This window comes from Talpa europaea (genome assembly GCF_964194135.1).
Source record: "Talpa europaea genome assembly, chromosome: 13".
NCBI classification, from domain to species: domain Eukaryota; kingdom Metazoa; phylum Chordata; class Mammalia; order Eulipotyphla; family Talpidae; genus Talpa; species Talpa europaea.
In genome coordinates, this window is record NC_140080.1 from 61,444,972 (window position 1) to 61,470,035 (window position 25,064).

Consider the following 25,064-nt stretch of genomic DNA (forward strand, 5'->3'; position numbering starts at 1 on the left):
CTGGTAGCCTTCAGGAGTAGTGTTCTGGGCCACCTCTTCCAGCCCCATAGTGGTGCCCTCACTAGGCTGATTGTGGGGAAGGGGTCAGGGTTCCCTAAGAACTGCTGGCTCCGGCAGGACCAGGCTCTCTGCCTAGCTAAAGCCTTACCCATTAGCTCTCCCCAGGGGCCCTCATGACTGAGGCAGTGTGGATGTCCCACCTCCCCAGGACTTCTGAAGCTCCCTCCAGGTCAGAGGGGACAGGTTTCCCTCCCCCACTTGCTGTGGGCAGCTGCTGCCACTTTTCTGCACAAGGTTCCCTTGGGCTATGTAGCCTGCTGATGAGATGCTTCGTGCTCCTTCTCTAACTCAAGAGCAAGCTCCTGTGCTATTTGCCATCCTCTCTTTAATCTCAAGCTAATGTAAACATTACTCACTTTAGGGATACTTGATTCAGTGCTTCGTGTATGGCATGGTCTGTTCCATATGTTTAAGTACCCTGAGCGATGAGATTGTACGTTTACCTTTGTAGTTTTCAACATCCCAGAATAACTGGAGCGGAATACTTGGTTCTCTCCTCTGCCTTTCTCATCCTAGCTTTAGCAGCCTCTGGCCATCTTGTGCACTGTCTGTTACAAGCACGCAGTGTCCCAGGAACTCTTGCAGCTAGAAGGGGTGCAGGCCAGCAAAAAGCAGCCTGAGGTGGAGGTGCTTGCTTTCTGTTTCAGGATCAGTCTGACCTGCCAGATGCTGGAGGGCACAGCAGCATGAATCCAGAGTGCTGTCCGTATCAGAGGGTTCAGGAGGCCTGAGTAGTGGGACACTTAGGTGAGAGAGCAAAGGCCAGGGCCTGGCCAAGGTAAGGCAGAGTGCATGGAAGCAGAGTGCAGCCTCCCTCCTGTGGAAGATGAGGGCAGGGAGGCTGCATGAAGGGCAGCTGTTGTGCAGATTCCCGTGTTGCAGGGTGAGGGCATTGCCCCCATAGCTCCTTGTCTGGCTGACTCTGCTTAGACCTGGTCCTGAAAGGACCTGAAAGGACCTGGTCCTGAAAGGACAGCTGGGCCTGGCACCTTGCTCCCTTTAGTAGATTGCACTGGCATTCAACTTACCCCCTTTGAACCTCATTTTATTATTCTCCCAGCCTGTCATTCACTCAGTCCTCGACTCTCTTCTCTTCCTTTGCCTATTTCTTCCAGTTCACATGCCACTAGCACCCCCCCTCTGCCCAAGACTACAAAAACCACTACCCAAACAAGGGCACATTCACTACTCCACCCCCCAAACCCTGCTTATTTTCAATCAGGCCAGAAATGCTGCTCAAAGCATGAAGCCTTGGATGGGCTCCTCATGAGAGTGTGTTAGAAATTTGGGGTTCTAACAGTTTCTAATTTGATACAGTTTCTTCTGCTTCAGGCTCATTTTTTGCATAATAGGAAGGCAAGTGATTTTTGTGAACTGACTTTCTGTCTTGCTATTTTACCGAACTGGTTTATTGTTTTAATTCATTTTTCTATGGATTTTTTTTAGGATTCTTTATATATTATAATATCATCTACAAATAATGATAGCCTTACTTCTTTCCTGATTTGGATTCCTTTTATGTCTTTCTCTTGCCTAATTGCCCTAGCTAGGCCTTCCAATACTATGTTGAATAGTAGTGAAATGAGTGAACATCCTTGTCTTGTACCAGATCTAAGTGGGAAGTCCTACAAGTTTTCTCCATTGAGAATGATGCTACCTGGGAGTTTGTCATGTATGGCTTTTATTATGTTGAGATATGTTCCTTTTATCCCAAGTGTTTCGGAGATTTTATCATAAATGGATGTTGAACTTTATCAAATGATTTCTTGGTATCTATTGATATGATTACATTGTTTTTATCTATCTTTTTTGTTCTTGACTTGGTGAATTATGTTGACTGACTTTTGGATGTTAAACCATCTGTTTGTCCCTGGAATAAATCCCACTTGTTGTAGAATCCTCCTGCTGTATTGTTAGATTCTGTTTGCTAACATTTTATTGAGGATTTTAGTGTTGATGTTCATTAGGGAGACTGGCCTGTAGTTTTCTTTTTGTGAGTTGTCTTTGTTTGGTTTCAGTATTAGTGTAATGTTGGCCTCATAAAATATATTTGGAAGTATTCCTTCTTAATTTTTTGAAAGAGTTTGAGCAGGATAAGTATTCGTTCATCTTTAAAAGTTTGGTAAAACTCACTTGTAAAACAATCTAGTCCTCAGCTTTTGTTTTTTTGGAAGAGTTTTGATTGTTGTTTCAGTTTCCTTGCTTATAATTGATTTGTTCAAGGTCTTCACTTTTTTTCAGCCTCAGTTGTATAATTCTAAGAATTTGTCTCTAAATCTCATGTAGATTGTTGTGCTTGTATATCCTGACTGCTGAAAACTGTGCTAAGTCGGTTTCAAGTATTAACTCATTTCATCCTCACTACAACCTTAGAAGGGAGGGACCCCATTTTCTAGAAGAGAAGACTAAAGGTTAGATGTGTAGCCTCCCCATGTTACATAACCTATAGTCCGGGGGTGCCCATGAGCACAAGCTCCACCCAGGAATAGCACCCGAGCAGTTTGGCTGCAGAGCTGGCATCAGCGCCGTGGAAGGTAATGCACTCAGTGCTCCTGTTCTGTCCAAGCTCTGGCTCCATGAAACTCTGGTGGCCCAGTGGTTATCAGTTTTTAACTGTTCCCCTTTCCATCACCTTCCATAGTGTTCCCTGTGACAGTCCTTTTGAGAAATACCTTTAGTCTAGAACTAGTTTTGGGATTTGGGGGCCATTAATGAACCAACCAACCAACCAACCAACCATAGAAACTGGGATCATGTTTCCTTCCAACCTTCTAGATTGGCTGCAGAGCACTTTCATGACTCTGCCTGCAGGTGTAGAACTTCCTGACCTGCATTTGTGTGCAGACTTCACTAATTTGGGCTCAGTATTTCATCCCTCCTGATATTTTCCTTTTATTCCATTCAAAATTTTGATTTTTAATCACTTCATATTCTTTTTCTTTACATCCTTTACAATTTAGATCTCTAAATCCTTCCCCACTATGTTTTCTTTAAAAAAATGGGATGCAGATAAGTACAAGCAATATATTATACATTATAATCAGTGTTTTCCTTGCAGCCCTGTATTTTGTTTTCATTTGGAATAAACTCTCAAGACATACTTTACCATACTTTGTGATTATCCTGAAAGTTTTATATGTTTATATGGAAATAATTCTCATTTTATGGAGTTCAATAATATTTGAATCCTTCTGAGAAATGTAGGGCAATTCTGTAAAAAATACTCACTTTGTAAGCTGCCCCTGGCTCAGCTTTAAAGTTTGCTTCTTCAAAGTGCAATTTCACAGAGAAGCTCAACATCAAGCAGAATGATGGAGTATCAAAGACGGTCTAAAGAGCATGCCAGGTCATAATTTTCTTTTTGTAATACATACCAGATAAAGAACTAGCTTCTACTCAGCTGTTTCCTTTTAAAAACCGATTTGATATGTTTTTATCCCCTAGAGCAAACGTATCCTTTAATTATAAGATCTCATTAGCTATTGTACTAGTTCATTTCCAGATATTTTTTTTTCTTTTGGTCCTAAACGTTTCCAGTGACAGTGGGATAATAACATGTGTAGCTGGCTGAGAGTGGGTCTGTTGCTAAATGTATAAGGATTTATCCGAAGCCTTCATATCATGACTCAGAATGTCTCCCCAAGGCATTCTTTCAAAAGACCCCTTCCCACCCTCATAGTACCTCTTCCTAGTCATTGTTTCTCCTCTTATTAACAATTATTGCTCACATTGCAGAACATTTGTGGCTTAATAAAGCATGTTCTATGCTGACTTTTCCTGCTCAACCTGTTATCCTATGAAGATAGACCTTTACTAATAGATTGTAATTTGCCACCTGAAGATACTTATTTTGTATCTTCCCTCTCTTCCTGTCCCCCCTCACCTTCCTCTCTGAATCTTTAGTCAGGGCTTGGAAAACCTAGAGTTCACTGCTTGAAAAACTGGGTAGCATTTTATTGAGATGGTTGTAGCTGTTGGCATGGTGTGATTTTAGGATGTACAGCAGGCTGTTCACCAACTCCTGGGATTCCTTTTGCTGGGGACAAAGCTATTAAAAGGCTAATGTTATTGGGAAAAGTAATACATTGACATATGATTCACTTGAGACTTCATTTCTATGGAAGGGAGGGCCATGCTGGTAGTGTGCTCCTGATGAGAAAAAAAGGACATGTATTATGGACTGGATCAGCACTTCTCAAACTATAATATACATCTGAAGTTATTCCAATGATTCTGACTCAGAAGTGGGTATGCCTGCGTATTCTGCATTTCTAAGATGCTTCCTGGGGAGGCCAAGTCAATGGCCAACCCCAGGGCCACTCTCTGAGTGACCAGGAGCTGGAAGAGCACATAACACATTAACGTACTTCACCAAGATGTGAAGAATAAAGGCAAAAGCCAAGGTCAGCAGCAGGGGGCTCAGAGAAGAATCGAGAGTTCTGGTGTCAGTAGAAGACATCCCAAAGGAGTGGGGAACCCTTCCAAAGGATCTTGCAGGTGATCATGGACATTGTGTAGGTGCTCTTGCACACCCAGGGATTGGGACAAAATATCCTTGCATCCTGATAATTATTTTTTTAAAGATTTATTTATGTGTACAAGAACTAGGGTACAGGCCAGAGGTGTGAGGGTGAGAAGATTCACCAGAGACAGAGTGGGGAATAGAATAGATGGATGACTGTAGCAGGCGAGTCAGGAGAGGTCTTCTGTGCCATGTGGGTCACCTCCCTGGCCTGGGATTGAACTTGTGCTGCAGTGGCTGCAGATAGCTTCCTAGTGCTGCGTCTTAACCCCTTGCATCACCAGGGAGTCCCCTCAGCCTGATAATTCTTTGTACTCCTCCTGCTTCTGGTTTTCTTGGCCATGGTACATACGGGGACTGGAAAATCAAGCAGAACCACCAGGGAGGAAGGACTGGAGGTGAGCAGCTTTGCAGAATCAAACCCCCATTTGGGCTTGTCTGGCCCTGTAGGTTTCCACAACAGCAGGGTTGGTAACTGCTGAGGGGCAGGCTTGAATCAGATAGATGTGGGCTCGGGTCTTTGCTTTGTGACCTACTCACCTTGTGACTACTGACATGTTCAGTGTCTTTTTAAAACGTAGTTTCTGCATCTCTAGAGAGAATATCTGTACCACTCTCCTAGGGTTATTGTAAAGGCTACAAAACATAAACATTTGTGGTACATACCTTGACAAGTGCTGGTGTTTATCTTCCTCTTGTTCCTTCACTTTATCACTATTATTTTAATTATTTTTCTTGTCTAATCGTTCTTGCAGATGTCACCTTTTTCTTCTTTAACTGGCTATTATAACTACCCACCCAATTTTCTTATCCCTTGGCCCTGCAATTTCTCAAGCTCAGGGAACTGATCCCAGTAGACAGACCATGGGTTCTCAGACTAATCTGTGGCCCAAGGAGCAAGGCAGAGGAGCCCTGGGTTTCTGGCTCAGCAAGCAGCACGTGGCTGGCCATGGGCTGTCTTAGTGCCCCAATGCCATTAAACCCCCACATTACACCTCTCCACAACTCTACTGTGCTGGCATTGTGAGAGGATTTCTGATTCTAACACCAATTCCAACATGTAGGGGTTTCTAAGCGATTTTCATCTAAGCAGTTCTTGGATGCCAACTGGATACCCTATAGTTCAACTCAATTCTGACATTTTACCTGGAGAAAACCTCAATTCCCACATGTCAAGGGCTCAGTCTTATCGCCTGTCACCCCCATCCTTACACTTCAGACATTGATCACAAGTCCAGGCTGTCACCCATGTTTCTGGCCAAGTGGCTATGGATAGGCGTTTTCTTCCTCAGACTCCATTAATTTATAGAAAAGCTCACAGAACTTAGAGAGACATTTTACTTATGAAGTTGCTGATTTATTCTAAAAGGTTATGGGAGAGATGCATAGAGCAGGTTTGCAAAAAAGGTGCAGAGCTTCCTGTCCACCCTCCCATAATCCCCCGCAGTCTCGCCAACCTGGAAGCTCTCTGAACTCTGTTATTTTGGGTGTTTTAATGGAGGCTTCCTAATGTTGGCATGATTGATTAAATCACTGGCCTTTGGTCATGATGCAACCTGCAATACCTCTGTGCTCCCTGGGGTACTAGTAAAAGTAACCTCATTAACCTAACATGAGACAGCTTTGTTCTTATCACGCAGGAAATTCCAAAGGATTTTAAGAGCTCTGTGCCAAAATCAGGGGCGAAGATCTAATATATATATTTTAATATAAATCACAATTATCATGGCATTCCTTCCTATATTTTTGGATTTCACATTCTTCTTAGGGGGGCAAATACATGAATAAAGAATTAGGGTAACCTTGGTAAGTGTGACTGCCATGGAGAGAGATATTGTCTCTGCTTCTGTGCTTGGGATCTGTTGAAGGTTTTGCAAGGAAGCAGCTTTGCCCTTACTTAGTCTTTCAAAGATAAATAGAAGTTTGTTGGGTCAATACTGGGCCAAATGTCCTGGTTTGCCAGACACTGAGGGGCCTTCTGGGATGCATCACTGAAACAGGACTGTTCCAGGCAAACTGGAGTGGCTGGTCACCCTTACAAGCCCTCGTGCCCATCTGTCTGGACTTTAGTGTCTCGATTTCTTTTAGCAGTTGTGTGAGTCTGTAATCTGTGGCTGGGATCCTGCTATCAAATTCTGGGACAGAACGTGACTTTCTGCCTGGAGCGGTGCCAACTGTCAGACTCTTCACTCGTTTGTCCTATGACTTGGTATTTGGACTTTTTTTTTGTTTACCAGCTTCCCCTGTGTGAGCCTGTTTTTAGGTCTGCAAAGTTAGTCCTGGAATCCCTGTGCTCAGAAGGTGACCCATACTTATGTTTGCATTTGTATCTTGCAAGTGGAGACCAAAGGGACATTGGGGAATCTGCTAGCTTACAAGCCATTATGCTTCTCTGGACAGATTCTTAGCCACCTGCTACCCCAAACTCTGGCATCTCAATACCTCTGATCCTTATCCTCCCTGTCCCCACTCCACTGCCCTTTGCCCCCTTGGCGGAGAGCAGGTGCATGGGGGGTGTCTGAATGTACACCAGAAGGAGGAGTGACATGGCAGCACTGGCCTGTCCCCAGCTAGTGGAACAGTGGGTGACTTGGCAGGGATGAGCCTCAAACCTCCAGAGACCAGGTATGTGCCCAAGTACGTGCCCATGTACAGTTGGCACGTACTGTGCCTCAGAGGCCAATTGTGTGTATTGGCTGGGGCGGTGGAACCAGAGAAAGAGGTGACTGACCTCCTTGCCCCTGGTCAGGTCACGGCATGTTGTCTGTGTCAACCCAGCAGCATTGGTGGGGGGGATACTGGCATGGGGTCCCACGTTGCCTGTGAGGGTCTGCACTCACCCTGAGAGAATCCCCTTACTTGAGATAGCGCAACATTAAGCAGCAAATGAAAAATACCATGAGAGGTCAAGAGAGAAACTAGAACAAAGGAAAATGTATTTTTCAGTAGCTTTAAGGACACTCTCCTGCCCCCCACCCCCACCCCCGCCATTTCTATTCTGCTCTGAGCTCTGCAAATTACATAGCTGGCCTGATTTGCGGAGGTTTTACTGTCCATCTACTGAAAGAATTTTCAGAATGGCAACCTGGGAATCTGCATTCAAACATGTGTATTCTGGGCCTCCCCGGTGGTGAAGCAGTTGAGCGCTGGGTTGCGAAGCTGCCTGCGGCCTCTGCGGCGCCGGTTCGATCCCCGGCTGCTCCCCGGCCACCGGAGGAGGGTCCCACATGGTGTGCAGGCCTCTCCTGCCGCCCGCTGCTCCCCTCAGCAGTGTACTTCGGTCCTTCTGCCTGCTCTGCATCCTGCTCTGGCTCTGGTGAATTCTCTCACCCTCCCGCGCTTCTGACTGTACCCAGTGCATGTATAAACCAAACAAACAAACAAATAATAAATAAATAAATAAGACATGCCTCTAGAAAATTAAAAAAAAAAACAAAAACATGTGTATTCTCTTTGTGTGCTTCTAACACACACTTAAATGTGAGTGTCATTTTCCCCCAAGAATTTAGTGTATTTCTCAACCATACTCATCCTTCATGACCAGCATGCGTAACATGGGCAAAAAAGAACCCAACACCTTGTTGCCAAATATGAGCCTGTTATGGGACGGCACAGAAGTCAAAAACCATGCCACCAGCTTTTGAGAAAAGACCCAGTTTAATGCAAGGTCCCCTGGCAGACTGGAGGGACGGCTCAGGTCACTCTGCCCGAGGAGGGGGCTTAGAGTATGTGTGGTGTAGAGGAACAAAGAAAAGTATAAAAAATGCGTGTTGTTAGAGTCTGATTGGGTGCTTTCTGCTAAATTATGGTGGAACTGGAATTTGGGTTCAGAACTGCAAAAAAACTGAGCACTCCTCACTTCTGTATGTGTCCACCTAACCATGAACGGGCCATCTTAGTTCTATCTTCCCTGGCTGCTTTTCAGTCCAGACAATGAGAGTTCACTTTGAGGACAGTGAACACTCTTTCGGACCACAACTCTCTGAAACATAACTTACCTAATTATAAAAAATGTATAAATAAGTTTCCCCTCCCCCTTTTAGAATGGGTAGGGGTAATTTTTGCTTTTTGCAAGCCAGCCCTAGTGTTTTTGCAAGATAAGCAGAAATAGGAAAACACCATTATTTTTAATCTTTGATATCTCAACTTCTACCACCATTGATTTCTGACCTATGGGGGACAGTAAGGTCAAATTGATTTGAAATGGGATCCTTTAAGCAGCGGCGCCTGTGCATTTCCAGCTGACAAGGATTTCCAGGTCTTCTCATTCCAGACAGAAGGCTCTTGCCTGTCTCATGATGGAAGGCTTTAGCATACCACATCCTTCTGCTTTTGTGATGTTCCCATCAATGGAAGGTCCATTGGTTTGTGTCCCTGTATGGGACAAATCCTTCAATAGGCGTGAAGCATGGGTATGAAATTTTGTTGTGAAAATTTGTAAAATATTGTTTTTAGCAACTGAGATCTGGGATTAATTGTCAGTGCAACACAACCAGCCTATCATGACATACACAGGCTCCATTCTATAACCATCCCCAACCTCAGTTGTAGAGCAAAAGGCAGGTGCACAGAACTTCCCACATCAATTCTCTGGAATGGAGAAGAAAAAAAAGCAAGGATTTCCTATTATAGTTTGATGAACAGAGAATAGATTCTGGCTGAACTCTGGCGATGAGAGGGTCTCCTGTAGCCATTCTCAGACCTCTGTGTCCCCTACACCAGAAATTTCAAGAAGTGACCAGTTCTGGGCTTAGCTTATGGAATGCTCTTGTTGGTCTGGAAAGAACACTGAGGAAGGAAGAGGCCAGAGGTCAAAAGTTCCATGGAGATAGCAAGCAGGACGTAGGGCTTGGGTGGCCAGCAGGAGCGGAATCATGTCATCCTTGTGGATACTTTCAAGCTCAGAAAGTTTCCCCAAATTTGGGTTGATTTATTCCTTGGCTACCACTAGTGGAATTGCAAATCAAGTGGAAGCAGTTCTCTTGTCTCTTTGCAAATCAGGTAGTTAAGATGCTTACTTCTCTTGGCCATTAGGAATGAATTAAAAAATTCTTAATTATTGGCCACCAAAGCCACGAGAATAAAGTGTTTCCTTCTAGGGGGTGTGGGTTTACATGCTTTGCATTTATTTATTTATTTATTTAAAGATTTATTTATGTATGCATACAAGAGTTGGGGCACAGGCCAGAGGTGTGGGGGGTGAGAAGATTCACCAGAGACAGAGTGGGGAACAGAACAGGCGGATTGAATGAAATACACTGCTGAGGGGAGCAGTGGGTTAGAGAGGAGAGGTCTGTTGCGCCATGTGGGTAGCTCACTGGCCAGCAGGGGATCGAACTTGTGCTGCAGAGGCTGCAGAGGCTGCAGATTGCTTCATAGTGCTGTGCTTAACCCCTTTCGCCACCAGGGAGGTCCACTTGCTTTGCATTTATAAAGCTCTCCAAATATGTCATCTTCCTTCCTCTCTGAACGAAACATGGTACCTGCTGGTGGTCTGGAACCAGGAGAAAATCCTGATAGGCATTTCCAATGGATTCCTGGGATTTTGGGCAAGTTACTTGACCAAAACAGGAGACAATATACATATTTTGTGATCACTAAAAGCTGACTTCTCATTTGGTTTTGATTGTGTTAATGCCTTGGGAAGCAACTGGAGATTTTAGAGATATGGCCCTCACTTCCAGGAAACGAGCTAATTACACTCTTCAGCTCACAGCATGTTACACACCATGTTCCGTTCTTGCTTTATTTTCCTATTTCTCCCATCATCCTAGATCCCCATTCCCATCTACTCCACTTAGCCAGATGCATGCAGGTGCCCTGCTGGGATGCTCACTTCCATAGACTGAGCATTCCTGCTTCCAGCTCTGAGCCAAGTGTTCTCCTGACATCAACTCTTCACACTAGCCCAGTGGGCACCAATATTTCTATCTATGCGAGGGGATATCCCTGGGTGGCTCTGCTGGCCTTTCTTTGTCCCCTCTTCTGGACGGATATGGGATTAGAACTGGGCATGCACGGTTCTGTCCCTTCCCTTGGGGATGGACATCAGAGGCAGGTGCTCCTCTCTGCTTTGCCTGCAGAGCCTCATGACAGCAGGCCACAAACAGTTCATCCAGGATTCATGTTAGCAGACAGACTTCACCTCCAATATCAGCTTCACCAGAAATAAGAGCAGCATTTTCCCTATCACCCTTGCCCCTTTGTCTTCTTTCTTTCTTTTTTTTTTTAAGATTTATTTATTTATTTATACAAGCACTAGGTATAGTCAGAAGCGTGGGAGGGTGAGAGAATTCACCAGAGCCAGAGCGGGGAGCAGAACAGGCAGAATGATGAAATACACTGTTGAGGGGAGCAGCGGATGCGACAGGAGAGGTCTACGCGCCATGTGGGACCCTCGCCCACATGGTGAGGATCTAACCGGGGATTGCTGGGGATCGAACCGGTGCTGCAGAGGCTGCGGGCAGCTTTGCAGCCCAGTGCTCAACCGCTGCACCACCAGGGGAGGCCCCTGTCTTATTTCTTAATTGATTCTGAGCTAGATAGAAAAGAGGATGACTTTTATTGGGCCTTTTCAAAAACTCCAACATTAAGTGCTGCTGTTATTCCTTTTATAGATGAGGGTACTAAGGCTCAAAGAGATGAAGGGAATCACCCAGTTTACACAGATCAGAGAAGAGTCAGGTATTCTGGGCCCAGACCTTACCCTCTCAAACGTAATGATCCACTGCCCATGAAATATAGTGTGGTTTTATGTCTCTCTTTCTGTGTAGCTCTATGTGTGTATGAGTATATGTGTGTGTAGTTTGTACGAATGTGCTGTAACATCTCCTTTGATGACTTTCATTGTCATCATGCACTACCACTTCGTGTGAATGTATTTCACCACTTCGTGTGAATGTATTTCCTTGCTTCTGACACTTTGAGATTGGTATTTGTAAGATCATTAGTGATATGACCTCTCACACTGGTTTAGTTAATATCGCCTTTGGTGAAGTGATGTGTAGGTATACATGAGGTGTGCACCACCAGTTACATCAGATAGTTTGAACTCATGTTTCATTTTTTTTCCCCCAAAGAAAATGTTATAAATAAGAAGGCTCGCCTAAGTTATGTCTTAAAAACCCACTTAGTCCCTTTTGTAGCTGTCATATTCCACATTTGCAAAGTGGGATGGTGTAAATGTTATGGTATAATCTTCCTCCTCCTCTGTGTAGCTTTTGGGGTATAGGAAGATAAAGACATCCCAGATTGGAAAGGATTATGGAAGGAAGATCAGGGAATAAGAAAGTGGGGAGACATAGGCCTGTGGGAAGTGGGGAGGGGCAGATCATTGCGTGGCGTTTGGGGCTTCTGAAACTTTGGCTCTTCTTCCACCTCCACCCCCAGGCCCTCCTTTCTAAAATGCCTATCCTCTTGCCCATTCTACCTTTTCAGACCTAGACCTCATTTCCTGCAAGGTGGCCGATTGCATTTAATGGGATCGTTCCTATTGGCATGGATGGAAGGTGTTTCCCCTGTCAGTCCCTCCCTTTCTCCATTAGTTGAGAGTGGGAGCACTCTGTGTCCATGCTCACCAGTGTTCCTGGAGCTGATTAGCCTCTGGCTCTAGCTTCCCTGTTTATCCCATTCCTGTCTTTGTGGATCCGTCTGGCTGTCCTGCCCACTTTCTTGGCTCATGTTCCACTTCACATAAGAATTGGAGAAGTTCAGGTCACTCACCAAGGTCACCTGACATATGGCCAACGCTGACCTGGGCACAGAGCCAGTTTTCCTGATGTTGCCAGCCATGGAACCCATCCAATCTTTACCCTCTGCCCAGCTACCTCCCCTCACCCCAGTCTATTCTCACCCTTCACACCCTGAATCTCTTCCTGTCCTGCAGCTTCACTCTTTTCCACACATTTCTCTTGCTATGAAGGATGCCAGCCAAGGGACCCCAGCGAGGCAGAGAATGTAAGTGGTGGCATAGGAACAAGGGGCAGTCTCAGGTCCAGATCTAAGTGTTCAGCTAGAAATGTACCTTTTCAACACAGTGAAAGTGACCTTGAGTCCTGTTTTTTATGCCAAGTAAGTGTAATCCTTAAAGTCTTGGCTGACGACCCGCATCACCCTCATCTAGGCAAAGTGTGGGCATGGCCCTGGCCTACAACTACTTTTGGCCGAAGTCTCCCTATTGCAGTTCATGAGCCAGGAGAATAATCAAAAACACACCCTATATTCACCAGACCATGTGCACTCGAGCCATAAATATTTATGTGATTGCTCCTGTGATAAGTGTTTTAAAGGAAAAACACAGTGCTCCGGAGGCTGAAACGACAGACCTAATATTAGCTCGAGATCGTGAAGACTGTGTTGAGACCTCCAGGTTAATATGAGCGAGCAGATTCTAGGGGGCTGGAATAGGCTTCCTTGGGTCACACTGAATTGAGATGGATGCAAGAGATCTCAAGTGGACATTTAATAGACACTTGGAAAGATGGGTCTAAAGTTTATGGGCTAGAGATATCAACGGGGAGTCCTGGTGTAAGATGGAAATACTGGGGTGTGGGGTGAGAATAAGCTGAGAACTGGGCTCTGGATGAACTGGGGGCTGAGTTAGAGGTGAAGAAGGGGGATCAGATAAGGGACCACCCTTGGCAGAATTGTGGCTTTAGTGGCGAAAAGGGCATAGGGTGGAACTAGAAGAGGGTTGAATGGAAGGAGAGACGTTTTCTCTTTTTGGCATGAAAGAGATGATGAAAAGCTGATGGGAAGAGTCCAGCAGTAGGCAGGGGAGATAGGATATCCAGAGCACAGAGGGAGGGATTGATTTTTGATAGGAAGAGGCTTCTTGCTTCATTGGTCCAGACAAGGTGAGGATATGCAGATGCACATGTGGTCATAGATTTGGGAAGGAAAGGCAAGGGAATCCCTTTTGGGCATTCTGGTTTTACCAGGGAAAAGGAAAAAGTCACCCTCTGGGGTGAAAGGAGTGGAGGTAGGTAGGTGAAGGAGGTTTGAGGAACATAGAATGAGAAAAAGCGAGTTTTATGAGGATAATCAGGCCTGGATAAAATATTTCCAAACAACCGAGAGTAACTATGCAGAGTAGAAGAGAATATAAGACTTAATTATGAAATCCAACTAGTTCTTGGATTCTACGTTATTTAAAACAATCACCAAATCTATTTGAAAATTGTTAGTCATGGATAAAAGGCCCTTGAGTTACATATTTTAGTCTCAAGTTCTGCACTTTGAATCTACTTAGGGACTAATGATTAACATCCAGCGGACTGAAAATCACACTATTGCCATCAATCTTTTTTTTTTCTCCAGAGTTAAGAATCCATCACTAATTTTCTCTGTCTTTCTATTTTCTTTTCTTGAAATCTTCCATGAAAAAAGTAGCAGTCATGTCATTTTCCAAGTTACTAGAGTGATCCAAACTTTAGAGGGAGGTGACCCACATGGCACAGCAGATCTCTCCTGTCTTGCTCACCACTCCCCCCAACAGTGTATTTTGTCAGTCTGCCTGTTCTGTTCCCCACTCTGTCTCTGGTGAATCCTCTCACCCCCTGCACCTCTGGCCTGCACCCCAGCTCTTGTATGTATAAATAAATCAGTCTTTAAAGAAAAAAAAAGAAACCCATTGTCTTCAACTGAAATGCATAAACGATGGGCTGTAGGGGACTGTATTTCAGAGGCTTTAGTGATGGGCATTTGGAAGAGACAGGGTCATCTTCCTCATCTTAAAGACTTTTGAAGTCAAAGTGCCTCATATACCACCTTTTATGATTATTATCTGCTTCATTAAAACATTATTCAAGGGCCTCCGCTGGTGGCGCAGTGGTTGAGCGCTGGGCTGCGAAGCTGCCAGCAGCCTCTGCAGCTCTGGTTCCATCCCCGGCTGCCAGGCGAGGGTCCCACATGGAGCGCAGACCTCTCCTGCTGTGCCCACTGCTCCCTTCAACAGTGTATTTCTTCAGTCTGCCTGTTCTGTTCCTCACTCTGGCTCTGGTGAGTTCTCTCACCCTCCCGCGCTTCTGACTGTATCCAGTGCTTGTATAAATAAATAAATAAATAAATCTTTTAAGATTGGAAAAAAAAAACATTATTCAAAATACTACTTTACATTTCTGGGATAAATGATCATGAACAATATTGAAACCACCGTTAATTTGCTCCAAGCGCACTTGGAGAAGGGGTTACAACTCAATCCTTTTTGGTCAATTTTTCCTCTGTATCTTTGATTCCCAAGTGTTGTTTCTCTGAAAATACATAACTTTGCCTTTGCTTTTCTGCTTCTCAGGATTCCATAGCTTGGCGCCTTTTACCTTCATAAGGGGCACACATGTACATTAGTGAATCTCAGGCAGCATGAATGCTTTGAAATATTTTGAATAAGCAGTGAACAAACAAAAGTAATTGATGCTTATCAGAAGGAGCCATTGAAAAGGCACATTATTTTAAATTATCAAACAGAAGGGGATAAATCCACACCTTTCCATTTAATGGGTTTGGGCCAGGCTGTGAACACACTTTGGAGGTCTTGAAGAGACAATTTAAATCTTCAAATCTCAGAAAGGATTTGCTGCAAAGCTGAAACACTTGGCAAAAATAGACTGCAAGTCACTCGATGGTGGGGGTGATGAGAAAACAGTCTGTCAGTGTAAAAGGACTCAGAGAAAATGAACTGCTGCTGCCAGCAGTCATGTGTGTGGAGGGTCGCATTTTGAAGTGGAATGATGTCTTGGGTGACGGATGCTGCAGATGAGGTGGTGCAATTAGTGGGCTTATTAAATTAGGTCTGTGTGGCTGACTCATAGAGCAAGCAGAGGACACCCCTGGGCCCGTCTCCAGCTGCTGCTAGACTGGGGGTTTTTAACTGCTGTGCTGCTTCAAAGGGGTCACACATTATCTCAGAACAGGATGAAGTGAAACAAGGGAGGCTCCTGTCTGAGTCATAGAGGTGATTTTATTTTCTTGGATTTCCAGTAGCAGAACCTGCAGCTTTGGCAAAATTGTACTCAAATAACCCTCGAGATGTATGCTAGCTTGTGGGCTTCCTATAATGAAATCTTGGCATACTTGTAAGTGATGTCTGGAACTTTTCTGGCAACTATTTTCCCCAGGGTGGAACAGGTCAAACATTAAGTACCTATTAGACTGTGTGGTGTATAGTTCAGCATCAGTGAGTAGAAAAAGCACCAGCACTGGATATTTACCCTGCAAGATTCAGGCATATTCCTTAACCCCCGAGGCCACATTTCTTCATCTGTAAAGTGGAGTTCATAAAATCCTACTTTCTATTGTGAGGTCTAAATGTGAGAATGTTTGTGAATTAGTTAAAATAGTACCTGAAACATAGCAATCAATAACTCATGAATTATTAAATAAATAGGTTTTTTTGTGGGCAGGGGGAGGTAGACAGTGCTATGATTATAGAATTTTGATGGAAGAGTTTGACAATGCTTTGAATGATTCCTGTATCAAAAATGTTTCATTTTTATTCTATCTTATATATCTAAAAAGTCTTACGTGTGGTCTGAGAGAGGCTGCTCGAAAGATGACAAGGATGTGCAGTTTTAAAGGAAGTATGTTCTGATTTTCCAAACTGAGAGTACTTAGATTTCCTATGAGTTCTTTCACCACATAGTAGCTGTATTTGTCTTTTGGAATAATTTCTCCTACCTTTAGATACTGCTTTATGGTTTTCAGAGTAATTCCTACTTTTTTTTTTTTTCTCAATGAGGTTGAATCCTTTCCCCTTGAGGATTAGTAGACAAGCTGGAAGCATTAATCTGAATGCAAGTGGCAATTTTTTGTTCGTTTTTTTTTTTTTTCATCAAAGACCAATGTTTGAGACAGAACTGACTGAATTTAGGATTTTCAGTAGTTGGTGTGGGGATTCTTCCACAGGCACATAAACATAGGGGCTTCTTGGAGCAAGGGGAATCTCTGTGACCAAGACTAGTGGTTCTCAAAGTGTGACTGAGAAGCCATGGGGGGGGTCCCCAGGAACTTTCAGGAGGTTCTCAAACTTTAAGGTCAACATGAAGCAGATTTCTGTCAGCTACATTAACTAGATCAGTGTATCATAGCAGATTGTATGCAGAAGCAGACATGAAAATTCAGCTGTTTTCTATTTAAGGAAATTTAAAAATGTAAAGCAAAGCCATCATTTTCACTAAAATTTTTATGTTTGGGAAAACTTTGTAATTTTTCATAAAATATGGTATTTGTTAACAATTAATGAGTATAGTTTTATTTTTAATAGCATATATATTTAAATTTTCATCTGGTATATATTAATAGACATGACCCTACAAACAAAAGATTTTTGAAGTTCTCAATAATTTTTTAAGTGTAAAGAGCTCCTCAGACCAAAAAGTTTGAGAACCATTGTCCTAGATATTTTGACTTCTAGTACTGAGTTTGGAATATTTACATTAGCTAAGAGTTCTGAGTCTTGAAAAAAGGATGCTCACCATACTATTGTATATGAAAAATATGAAGGTGAAACTCCTTTATTCTTTCCCTATGAAATAAATAAAATACTGCCTCTCTCCCTACCTAGATGTGCTTGTTGTTCAAATGGCCCTGCTGGGTTTGCTGGGAGACATGGGGAGTCCTTTTCCAAAAGTCACTGCTGAATATGTCCTTTTGGGTCAGGGAGTGTGGAGTGGGTGTGGGGGAGTGGATATAGCCTTGCTCATGTTAACATAGATTTGTTTCACACCCATGTGCATTGTCATACCGGACTCTGGGAAATACATAGGCTTTTAAGATTCAAAATTCAAGTCAGATACATTTTGAGAGAAGAGGGGAGTAGAATACAAGAATTCAGAGGAGGCATCTTGGAGTTGAAGAATGGGAAGATGAAGAAGCAGGACTGAAATCCCACTTCTTCACTGTAGTACTCTTGCATTGTCTTAGCCATGGGCAAAAGAGTATGTGGGTGAACAAGAAAATTAATAGGAGGGAAGCAATCAGGAGAAGAGGAGACAAGAGGAGTGGTGCAGGAAAAGGAGGTTTGGCACCGCAGCAATCGGCCTTTGCAGGCTCAGCTCTGCAGCTGTGAGCCCTCCAAGACCTGGAGTCAGACCATGACTCCTGGGAGACACTCTGGCTGTACTATTGGCTCTTGGTCCTGGAAGGGCTTAGCACGCGGTGACTGTTGCTTGACATCAGATTTCACTGAATGTACAGACATCACACTGCCTGTAAGCTCTTTGAAATTCAAGGGCCTAGTGATTAAGGCATAACAAAAATGGAGATTAATGTATAGATTTGGTTGAGAAAGGTTTTGGTTTGAACGCATTATGCTTGAGAGGGTGTACCCAAGTAGAGATGGCCAATGGACAGTTCGAAATAGGGCTTTTTAACTTGGGAGAAATACTGCTAGATGTAGGACCTCAGCAATCAGCTTCAAATAGAAATGATCAAAGCTGTGGGTAAGTGAGGTGTTTATTTAAAACAATTATTTTTACTGACCTATAATTGGCATATAACATCATATTAGTTTTAGGTGTATAACTTAATGATTTGATATTTGTATCGGTTATAAATGACTGCTGTAATAAGCTTAGTTAACGTCCATTACCTCATGTAATGACAATCTTTTCTTGTAATGAGAACTTTTTTTTTTTTTAAAGATTTATTTATACAAGAACTGGGGTACAGGCCAGAAGTGCAGAAGGGTGAGAGGATTCACCAGAGACAGAGCAGGTAACAGAACAGGCAGACTGATGAAATACACTGCTGAGGGGAGCAGCAGGTGAGACAGGAGAGGTCTGCTGTACCATGTGAGATTCTTGCTGGCTGGCGGGAGCGAATCCGCGCTGCAGAGACTGCGGACAGCTTCACAGTGCAGTGCTCAACCACCTGCGCCACCAGAGAGCCCATGATAAGAACTTTTAAGATCTATCTTCTTAGGAACTTTCAAACATACAATGCAGTATTGTTAATCATCGTCACCATGCTGCACATGATGTAATATTAATAATTGTATCTGTTTTGTTTTCTCAGCTCTTCCACGTGGCCTATATTTTAATCAAATTTGCAAATTCTCCTCGCCCTGATCTTTGGGTCTTGGAAAGATCTGTAGACTTTGGGAACACCTACTCACCCTGGCAATATTTTGCCCGTAAGTAATCTTGCCTACCATGTTTAAGGGGTTTAAATTGCTTGCAGCAAATCAAGATTATGGATTTAATTAGAAACTTAGTGTTTCAGTATGGCTTGTTTGGGACTGGTCAGGTTTAACCTTTTGGGTTACCCTCAGAACATCCCCATTTCTCAAATGTGTCTGTACCAGTTCTAAGGACCACACGAAGAACTGAAGTTGAAATGTCTTTTTTGATATAGCAGCTCTCCCATTTTTGGGGGGATGCAGTATACCTATAACTGGGCCATACATCCTGTCCTCTTCCTTTTATGAAGGATTAGGAACTAAGTCCCATCTTTATGGACATCACCTACCTTGACCCAGTCATCTTCACTAATGAAGAATATCAGTGTCTAATGTGCCTTATGGGGAATTGAGATGGACAGTAACAATCCTTACAAAGGCATGGGGTTTTCCATCAATGCTCCTTAGAGGGTCAGCTTGCATAATGAGGATTGAGGGTTTAGGACCACTTTTCAAGATACTGCTGTTGAAAGTCAAGTTGCCTGACATGACTTGGTGTTTTCTTTCATGAATTAAAACTTCAAGTTTTTGCATAAAAATCTTAAACCCTCCTCTGTTCTTTTCGTTTTTCTGTATTTTCTGACAGAAATATGATTTCTTTAGAGATTTACTTACAAGATGATAATATTTTATCTTATAATATGAAAATGTCCCCTTCCTAGATTCTAAAGTAGACTGTTTGGAGCAATTTGGGCGGGAGGCAAATAAAGTTATCACCCGAGATGATGATGTACTTTGTACGACTGATTATTCCCGGATTGTACCTTTAGAAAATGGTGAGGTAAGTAGATTTGGGAGGCTGTGAGAGGTAAGACACAGAAGTGACCATGAGGATGTCAGATTTTCCATCATTGTGAGGCTTGCATTTTTAAGGAGGTCTAACATAGGTCAAGATGGAAACCTGTCCTTGGGACAAACACTAAAGACCCACTCATGGACTTCCAGAAGGAATTGGGTCAGAAATTCTGTATGGGTTCTTGAATTCTCTCCAGGAAATCAGAATTTGGAATTCAAGATTCACAGTTCTTGAGATCTCCTTTCTGTGTGTTTAGAAAGTGGGGTGCTAGTGATTGAAGTAAAGACTCCTCCCACCAGTTCATAAATTCATTATCTCCATAAGGGTGAGGAGATGAGAGGTGGGTGGCAGCATCAATCCCATGTCCCTTTGGACAAGGTGGCATCTATTGGGGAGAAAATATTTGCTATCCCTTTAGGTTGCATTTGGCCCTGTGCCGTCAGCAGACTATGTGAATGAAGACTTGTGGAGAATCAGAGGACAGTTCAGGGAAATTATGAGGCCATAGCAAGCATAAAATAGCTCTCAGATAAACTCCTTTAAAGGGTGTAAGTTTACCTTTTATAGACAGAGAGATCTTTCTTGAGCAGCTCTGTCCTGATTCTTCCAAAGATTAGTGCATAGTTCATATCACAGATGATTGCGATTTGGATTTTATCACCTTAAAACAAAACCTGGGTTTTGTATGCAGTTTTTTGTCCTCTTCTTGCCAACTTTAATCCAGATACTTCCTTTATTCCTAATTTAGACTTTTAAAAATTACTTTAGATTTGGTTCTTTAATGCAACTTGACAAAAAATGTTTTCTTACAGTTATAGATTTAACATTTTACTTTCAACATTTCATAGCACTAGTGTCCACAACCACACTGATTGTACAAAGATTTTGAAAATGAAATGAAAACATCTGAGAGCTCAGGATTAAGGACAGATTGCCAGAATTCAGAGGAAAGATGCAATTAGCAGTGATATTTTTAGACATAAACAAGACTCATGACCACCTACAAATATCTGATGACTCAAAGAAACCAAAGGCTTTGGGGCATTTGAGTTATTTTTAGTTGCTTGCAGGTAAATTTTGTGTGTGGTACTTTAGGTTGTGGTATCCTTGGTAAATGGCCGCCCAGGTACAAGAAACTTTACTTTCTCTAATACCTTGAGAGAGTTCACCCAGGCAACAAACATCCGCTTGCGTTTTCTCCGAACCAACACCCTTCTTGGCCACCTCATCTCCAAAGCACAGCGAGATCCAACCGTTACTCGGAGGGTAAGTGGTGTTTTTTAAGCGTCTGTGCAGTAGCTTTTCTTACTTTTTTGGTTATCAAATTAATTGCCTTGAACTCTTTCAAGGAATCTTTATAGCTGGTACTGGTGTAGGCATTGGAGTTCTTTTTTTTTTTTTAACTTGTGTAGAAGAACTGGGGTATAGGCCAGAGATGTGGGGTGAGTAGGGGCAGGAGTGAGAGGATTCACCACAGACAGAATGGGGAGCAGAACAGGCAGATTTACTAAATACACTGCTGAGGGGAGCCGTGGGTGAGACAGGAGGAGGTCTGCTGCACCATGTGGGTTAGTTCTTTGGCCAGGGATTGAATTCAGGCTGTTGTGGTGACAGTGCTGAGATTTAACTCCTAGCCACCAGGGAGGCCCCATAGGAGATATTCTTGCCTGAAAGACTGAATGTCATTTAGGAGTTTGGTTGTTAAAGAAAAATCACATTCAACGATCAAAGGTGGAACCTGGCAAGATGGTAGCAGAGTGAAGAAACCAGACTTGCCTCCTCCAAATATGTACAAACAAATTATATGTAAACAGAGACAATTATCCCTGAAGGATGACCAGGTGCATAAAGAGGGATGACACAGTAAAGAGGGTAGGGAAAATTGAAATATTGCTGTTGGCATGATACTGGGCAGCTGCAATGCATGAGAGAGTAGAGGGCTATGGCATGGAGTCTCTCTATTGTTGATGGAAGGCCTCATGCCCACATTGAGAACTTTAGAATCAGGGGCTTTCCTGGAGAGAGGGGTGCAAATAGTGAGTATATAAGACCAAGGGTTCTAACTTTAGAGAACTATAGGAGTAGAGGAGCAGAGGTCTGTGATAGAACCCTGGAGTAATAGGTGACATGTACAAAGGCAGAAATTATACAACTGGATAGCAACCATATACCCAGAGCCAGAGTGAGACACCCCATAGCCCTAAACAGGGATGCTGAAGGACTGTGAATTAGTCTTGGTAGCTGCTGGTATTGGACCTCTGTAAGATGGTGACTATTGGCTTGAACTTGCAGCTCCAGTATTTGAGTGGGGAAGGCTGGAGTGGGGAAGGCTAGAGAAGCTCACCTGTGCCTTCATACAGACGAGGCTCTTTTCTATAACTTGTGACTTTCCCTAGCTGGGACCCAAAGTCAAGATAACAAATTAGGTTCACAATGCCATCAATTAGAATTTAGAGTATCTGGGCCTTAGCAATAGGAATAAACACCTTAGGACAATACTCTATACTTAAACAGAGAAGGGAACAAATCCTTTTTGGAACTCTATCTCAAACTTAGTCCTCTCTCATTGCTACACTTAATAAGAGAGGCCTATAGGGGAGGTAGACACCAAAATTATATAATGTAGAGGAGTCAAAAAGGAAATTAAAGCAGGAATTAAAATACCTGGAGAAGGAAATACATTTAACCACAAAAGATAAACATGGACTGAAAGTAAAAGGCTTGAAAACAATCCTACAAGCAAATGGACCAAAAGAAGGCAGGAAGAGCAATACTTACATCAGCTGAAATAGACTTCAAATTAAAAAAAGAAAAAAAGAGACATAGATTATGATCAAGGGGACAATGCATCAGGAAGATATAACACTCATCAACATATACTCACCAAATGAAGGAGCACCAAAATATATTAGACAGTTATTATGAGCTCTGAAAACAGACATTAAAGAAAATATATATATAATGGGAGACTTCAACACTCCACTCTCACCAATGAACAGATCAATGAGACAAAAAATAAATAAAGACACTACAGCCCTAAATAAAGACATAGAATTCATGGACTTAACAGATATCTATAGGACACTGCACCCAAAAAAATCCGAGTACACATTTTTCTCAAGTGCACAGGGATCATTCTCCAGAATCAATCACATACTGGGCCACAAGACAAACATCAACGGATATATGAAGATCAAAATTATTTCAACTATTATAAAACACAGTTAAGAGAAATAGAAGAAGACACAAAGAAATGGAAAGACATCCCCTGCTCATGGATTGGAAGAATTAACATTAAAATGCCCATCCTACCAAAAGCAATATACAGATTCAACACTATTCCAATAAAAATCTCAATGACATTCTTCAAAGAAATAGAACAAAAAACTGATGAAATTCATATGGAACCACAAAAAAAAAAAAAATGAATAGCCAAAGCCCTACTGATGAAAACAAAGGAGAAAGGAGGTATCGCACTTCCAAACTTCAAGCTATACTATAAAGCCATAATAATTAAAACAGTTTGGTATTGGAACAAAAACAGACACACAGACCAATGGAACTGAATAGAGAGCCCAGAAATAAAACCACACTTATATGGACAACTGATCTTTGACAAAGGAGCAAAGAATATGCAATGGAACACAGTTTATTCAACAAATGGTGCTGAGAAAACTGGACCACCACATGCAAAAAAAAAAAAAAAAGAAAAAGAAACTAGACCAATATCTTTCACCGTGCACAAAAATCAACTCAAAATGAATAAAAGCACTGCACATAAGACCTGAAACCATGAAATATATAGAAGAAAATATAAATAAAACACTACAAGACATACATCACAATAACATCTTTAAAGACTCATCACCCAAAGCAAAGAAAGTCAAGGAAAAGATGAACACCTGGGATTACATCAAACTGAAAATCTTCTGCACAGCAAAAGAGACATTAACCAAAACAGAGAGACATGCCACTGATTGGGAAAAAATCTTTGCACCCCAGTCAACTGATAAGGGACCGATCACAAAGATATACAAAGAACTCACATTACTCAACAAAAACAAAATAAACAATCCAGTCAAGAAATGGGCAGAAGAACTTAAAAGACATTTCTCCAAAGAGGAAATGCAAATGGCCAACAGGCATATGAAAAATGTTCAACATCCCTTATAATCAAGGAAATGCATATTAAAACCACATTGAGGGCCTTCCCTGGTGGCACAGCAGTTGAGCACTGGGCTGCGAGGCTGCCCGCAGCCCCCCCAAAAAAACCCACATTGAGATACTACCTTATACCAGCAAGAATGGCACATATCAAAAAAACAAGCAACAACAAATGTTGGTGAGGATGTGGTGAAAAGGAACTCTCCTACATTGCTGGTGGGAGTGCAAACTGGTCCAACCACTATAGAAAGCTGTCTGGAGGTTCCTCAGTCTACTAAAAATGGAGCTACTATATGACCCGGCAATTCTGCTACTAAGGATCTACCTTAAGGACACAAAAACAGTGATTCAAAAGAACACCTGTACCCATATGTTTATTGCAGCACTATTTACAATAGGTAAAGCCTGGAAACAATCAAAATGCCCAAAAATAGATGACTGGATCAAGAAGATGTGGTATATATACACAATGGAATATTATTCAGCAATCAAAAAGATAAACATGCCATTTGCAGCAATGTGGATGGAGCGAGAAGGAATTATGCTCAGTGCAATAAGCCAGAAGGAAAAAGAAAAATATCAGATGGTTTTACTTATAGCAGGAATATAGGGGAACCAAATAAGACATCAGTGTAAAAAAATAACAGCAATACAAAACATAACAAAGCAAAAATGGACAATTATAAATCAGAGATATCCTGCAGGGGAGGAGGAGGGCAAGGGATCAGAGGGAGAGAGGGAGGAGCACAGGGGACTGAGGTGATGATGCACAGGTGCATTGGTGAAGGAAACTCTATGGTGACTACACCTGAGGGGGCGGGGAGGGGAAGCAAATATTGTTTAAAAATTAACAATGATGTAAAAGAAATCAATAAAAAAAATACCTGGAGACAAAAGAAAATGAGGACACATGCTATCAGTGTATATCTCTGTCTATCTATCATTTATCTGTCTATCTATCTATCTATCTATCTATCTATCTATCTATCTATCTATCTATCTGGTGTGTAGCCCCTCCTAGGTGCAGGAACCTGGGTAAAGCAACCTGGCAAACATAGAGGAGCTATAGCTACACAGCAGTCATGTCTCCTGGATAGGATAAAGACCCCAAAACCTTTCTTCTCCTACCTTCTGATCTGCTCTCAGGGTCTTCCATTGGCTAAACTCACTGGGAAACCAGAGGGCAAGAGTCCCCATTGTTGCAGCCCATCAAGTACATCCCAGGACAGAGGGCAGGACTGAGAATCGTGGCGGGTAGACCAACCCACCTTATAGAGTAATATCAGAGATCTGGGATTAAGAAGGGAAAGAGAAAAATAAGCTTTACTATAGTTTTGAAGATTTTCCAG

The 25,064-nt window shown here is 42.6% G+C and overlaps 1 protein-coding gene across 2 annotated transcripts in view; it reads left to right on the plus strand.

Moving 5' to 3' along the window:
• LAMA3 (laminin subunit alpha 3) overlaps nucleotides 1-25,064 on the plus strand; it is a gene marked incomplete at both ends in the record, with an annotated part of 236,526 nt that overhangs the window by 42,999 nt on the left and 168,463 nt on the right. For both annotated transcript variants that reach the window (XM_084252823.1, XM_084252824.1), the window contains 3 exons: nucleotides 18,593-18,710; nucleotides 19,418-19,536; nucleotides 20,647-20,817. In XM_084252823.1, coding sequence (XP_084108949.1) covers nucleotides 18,593-18,710; nucleotides 19,418-19,536; nucleotides 20,647-20,817 — 408 coding nt within the window. The remainder of the gene's footprint in view (nucleotides 1-18,592; nucleotides 18,711-19,417; nucleotides 19,537-20,646; nucleotides 20,818-25,064) is intronic.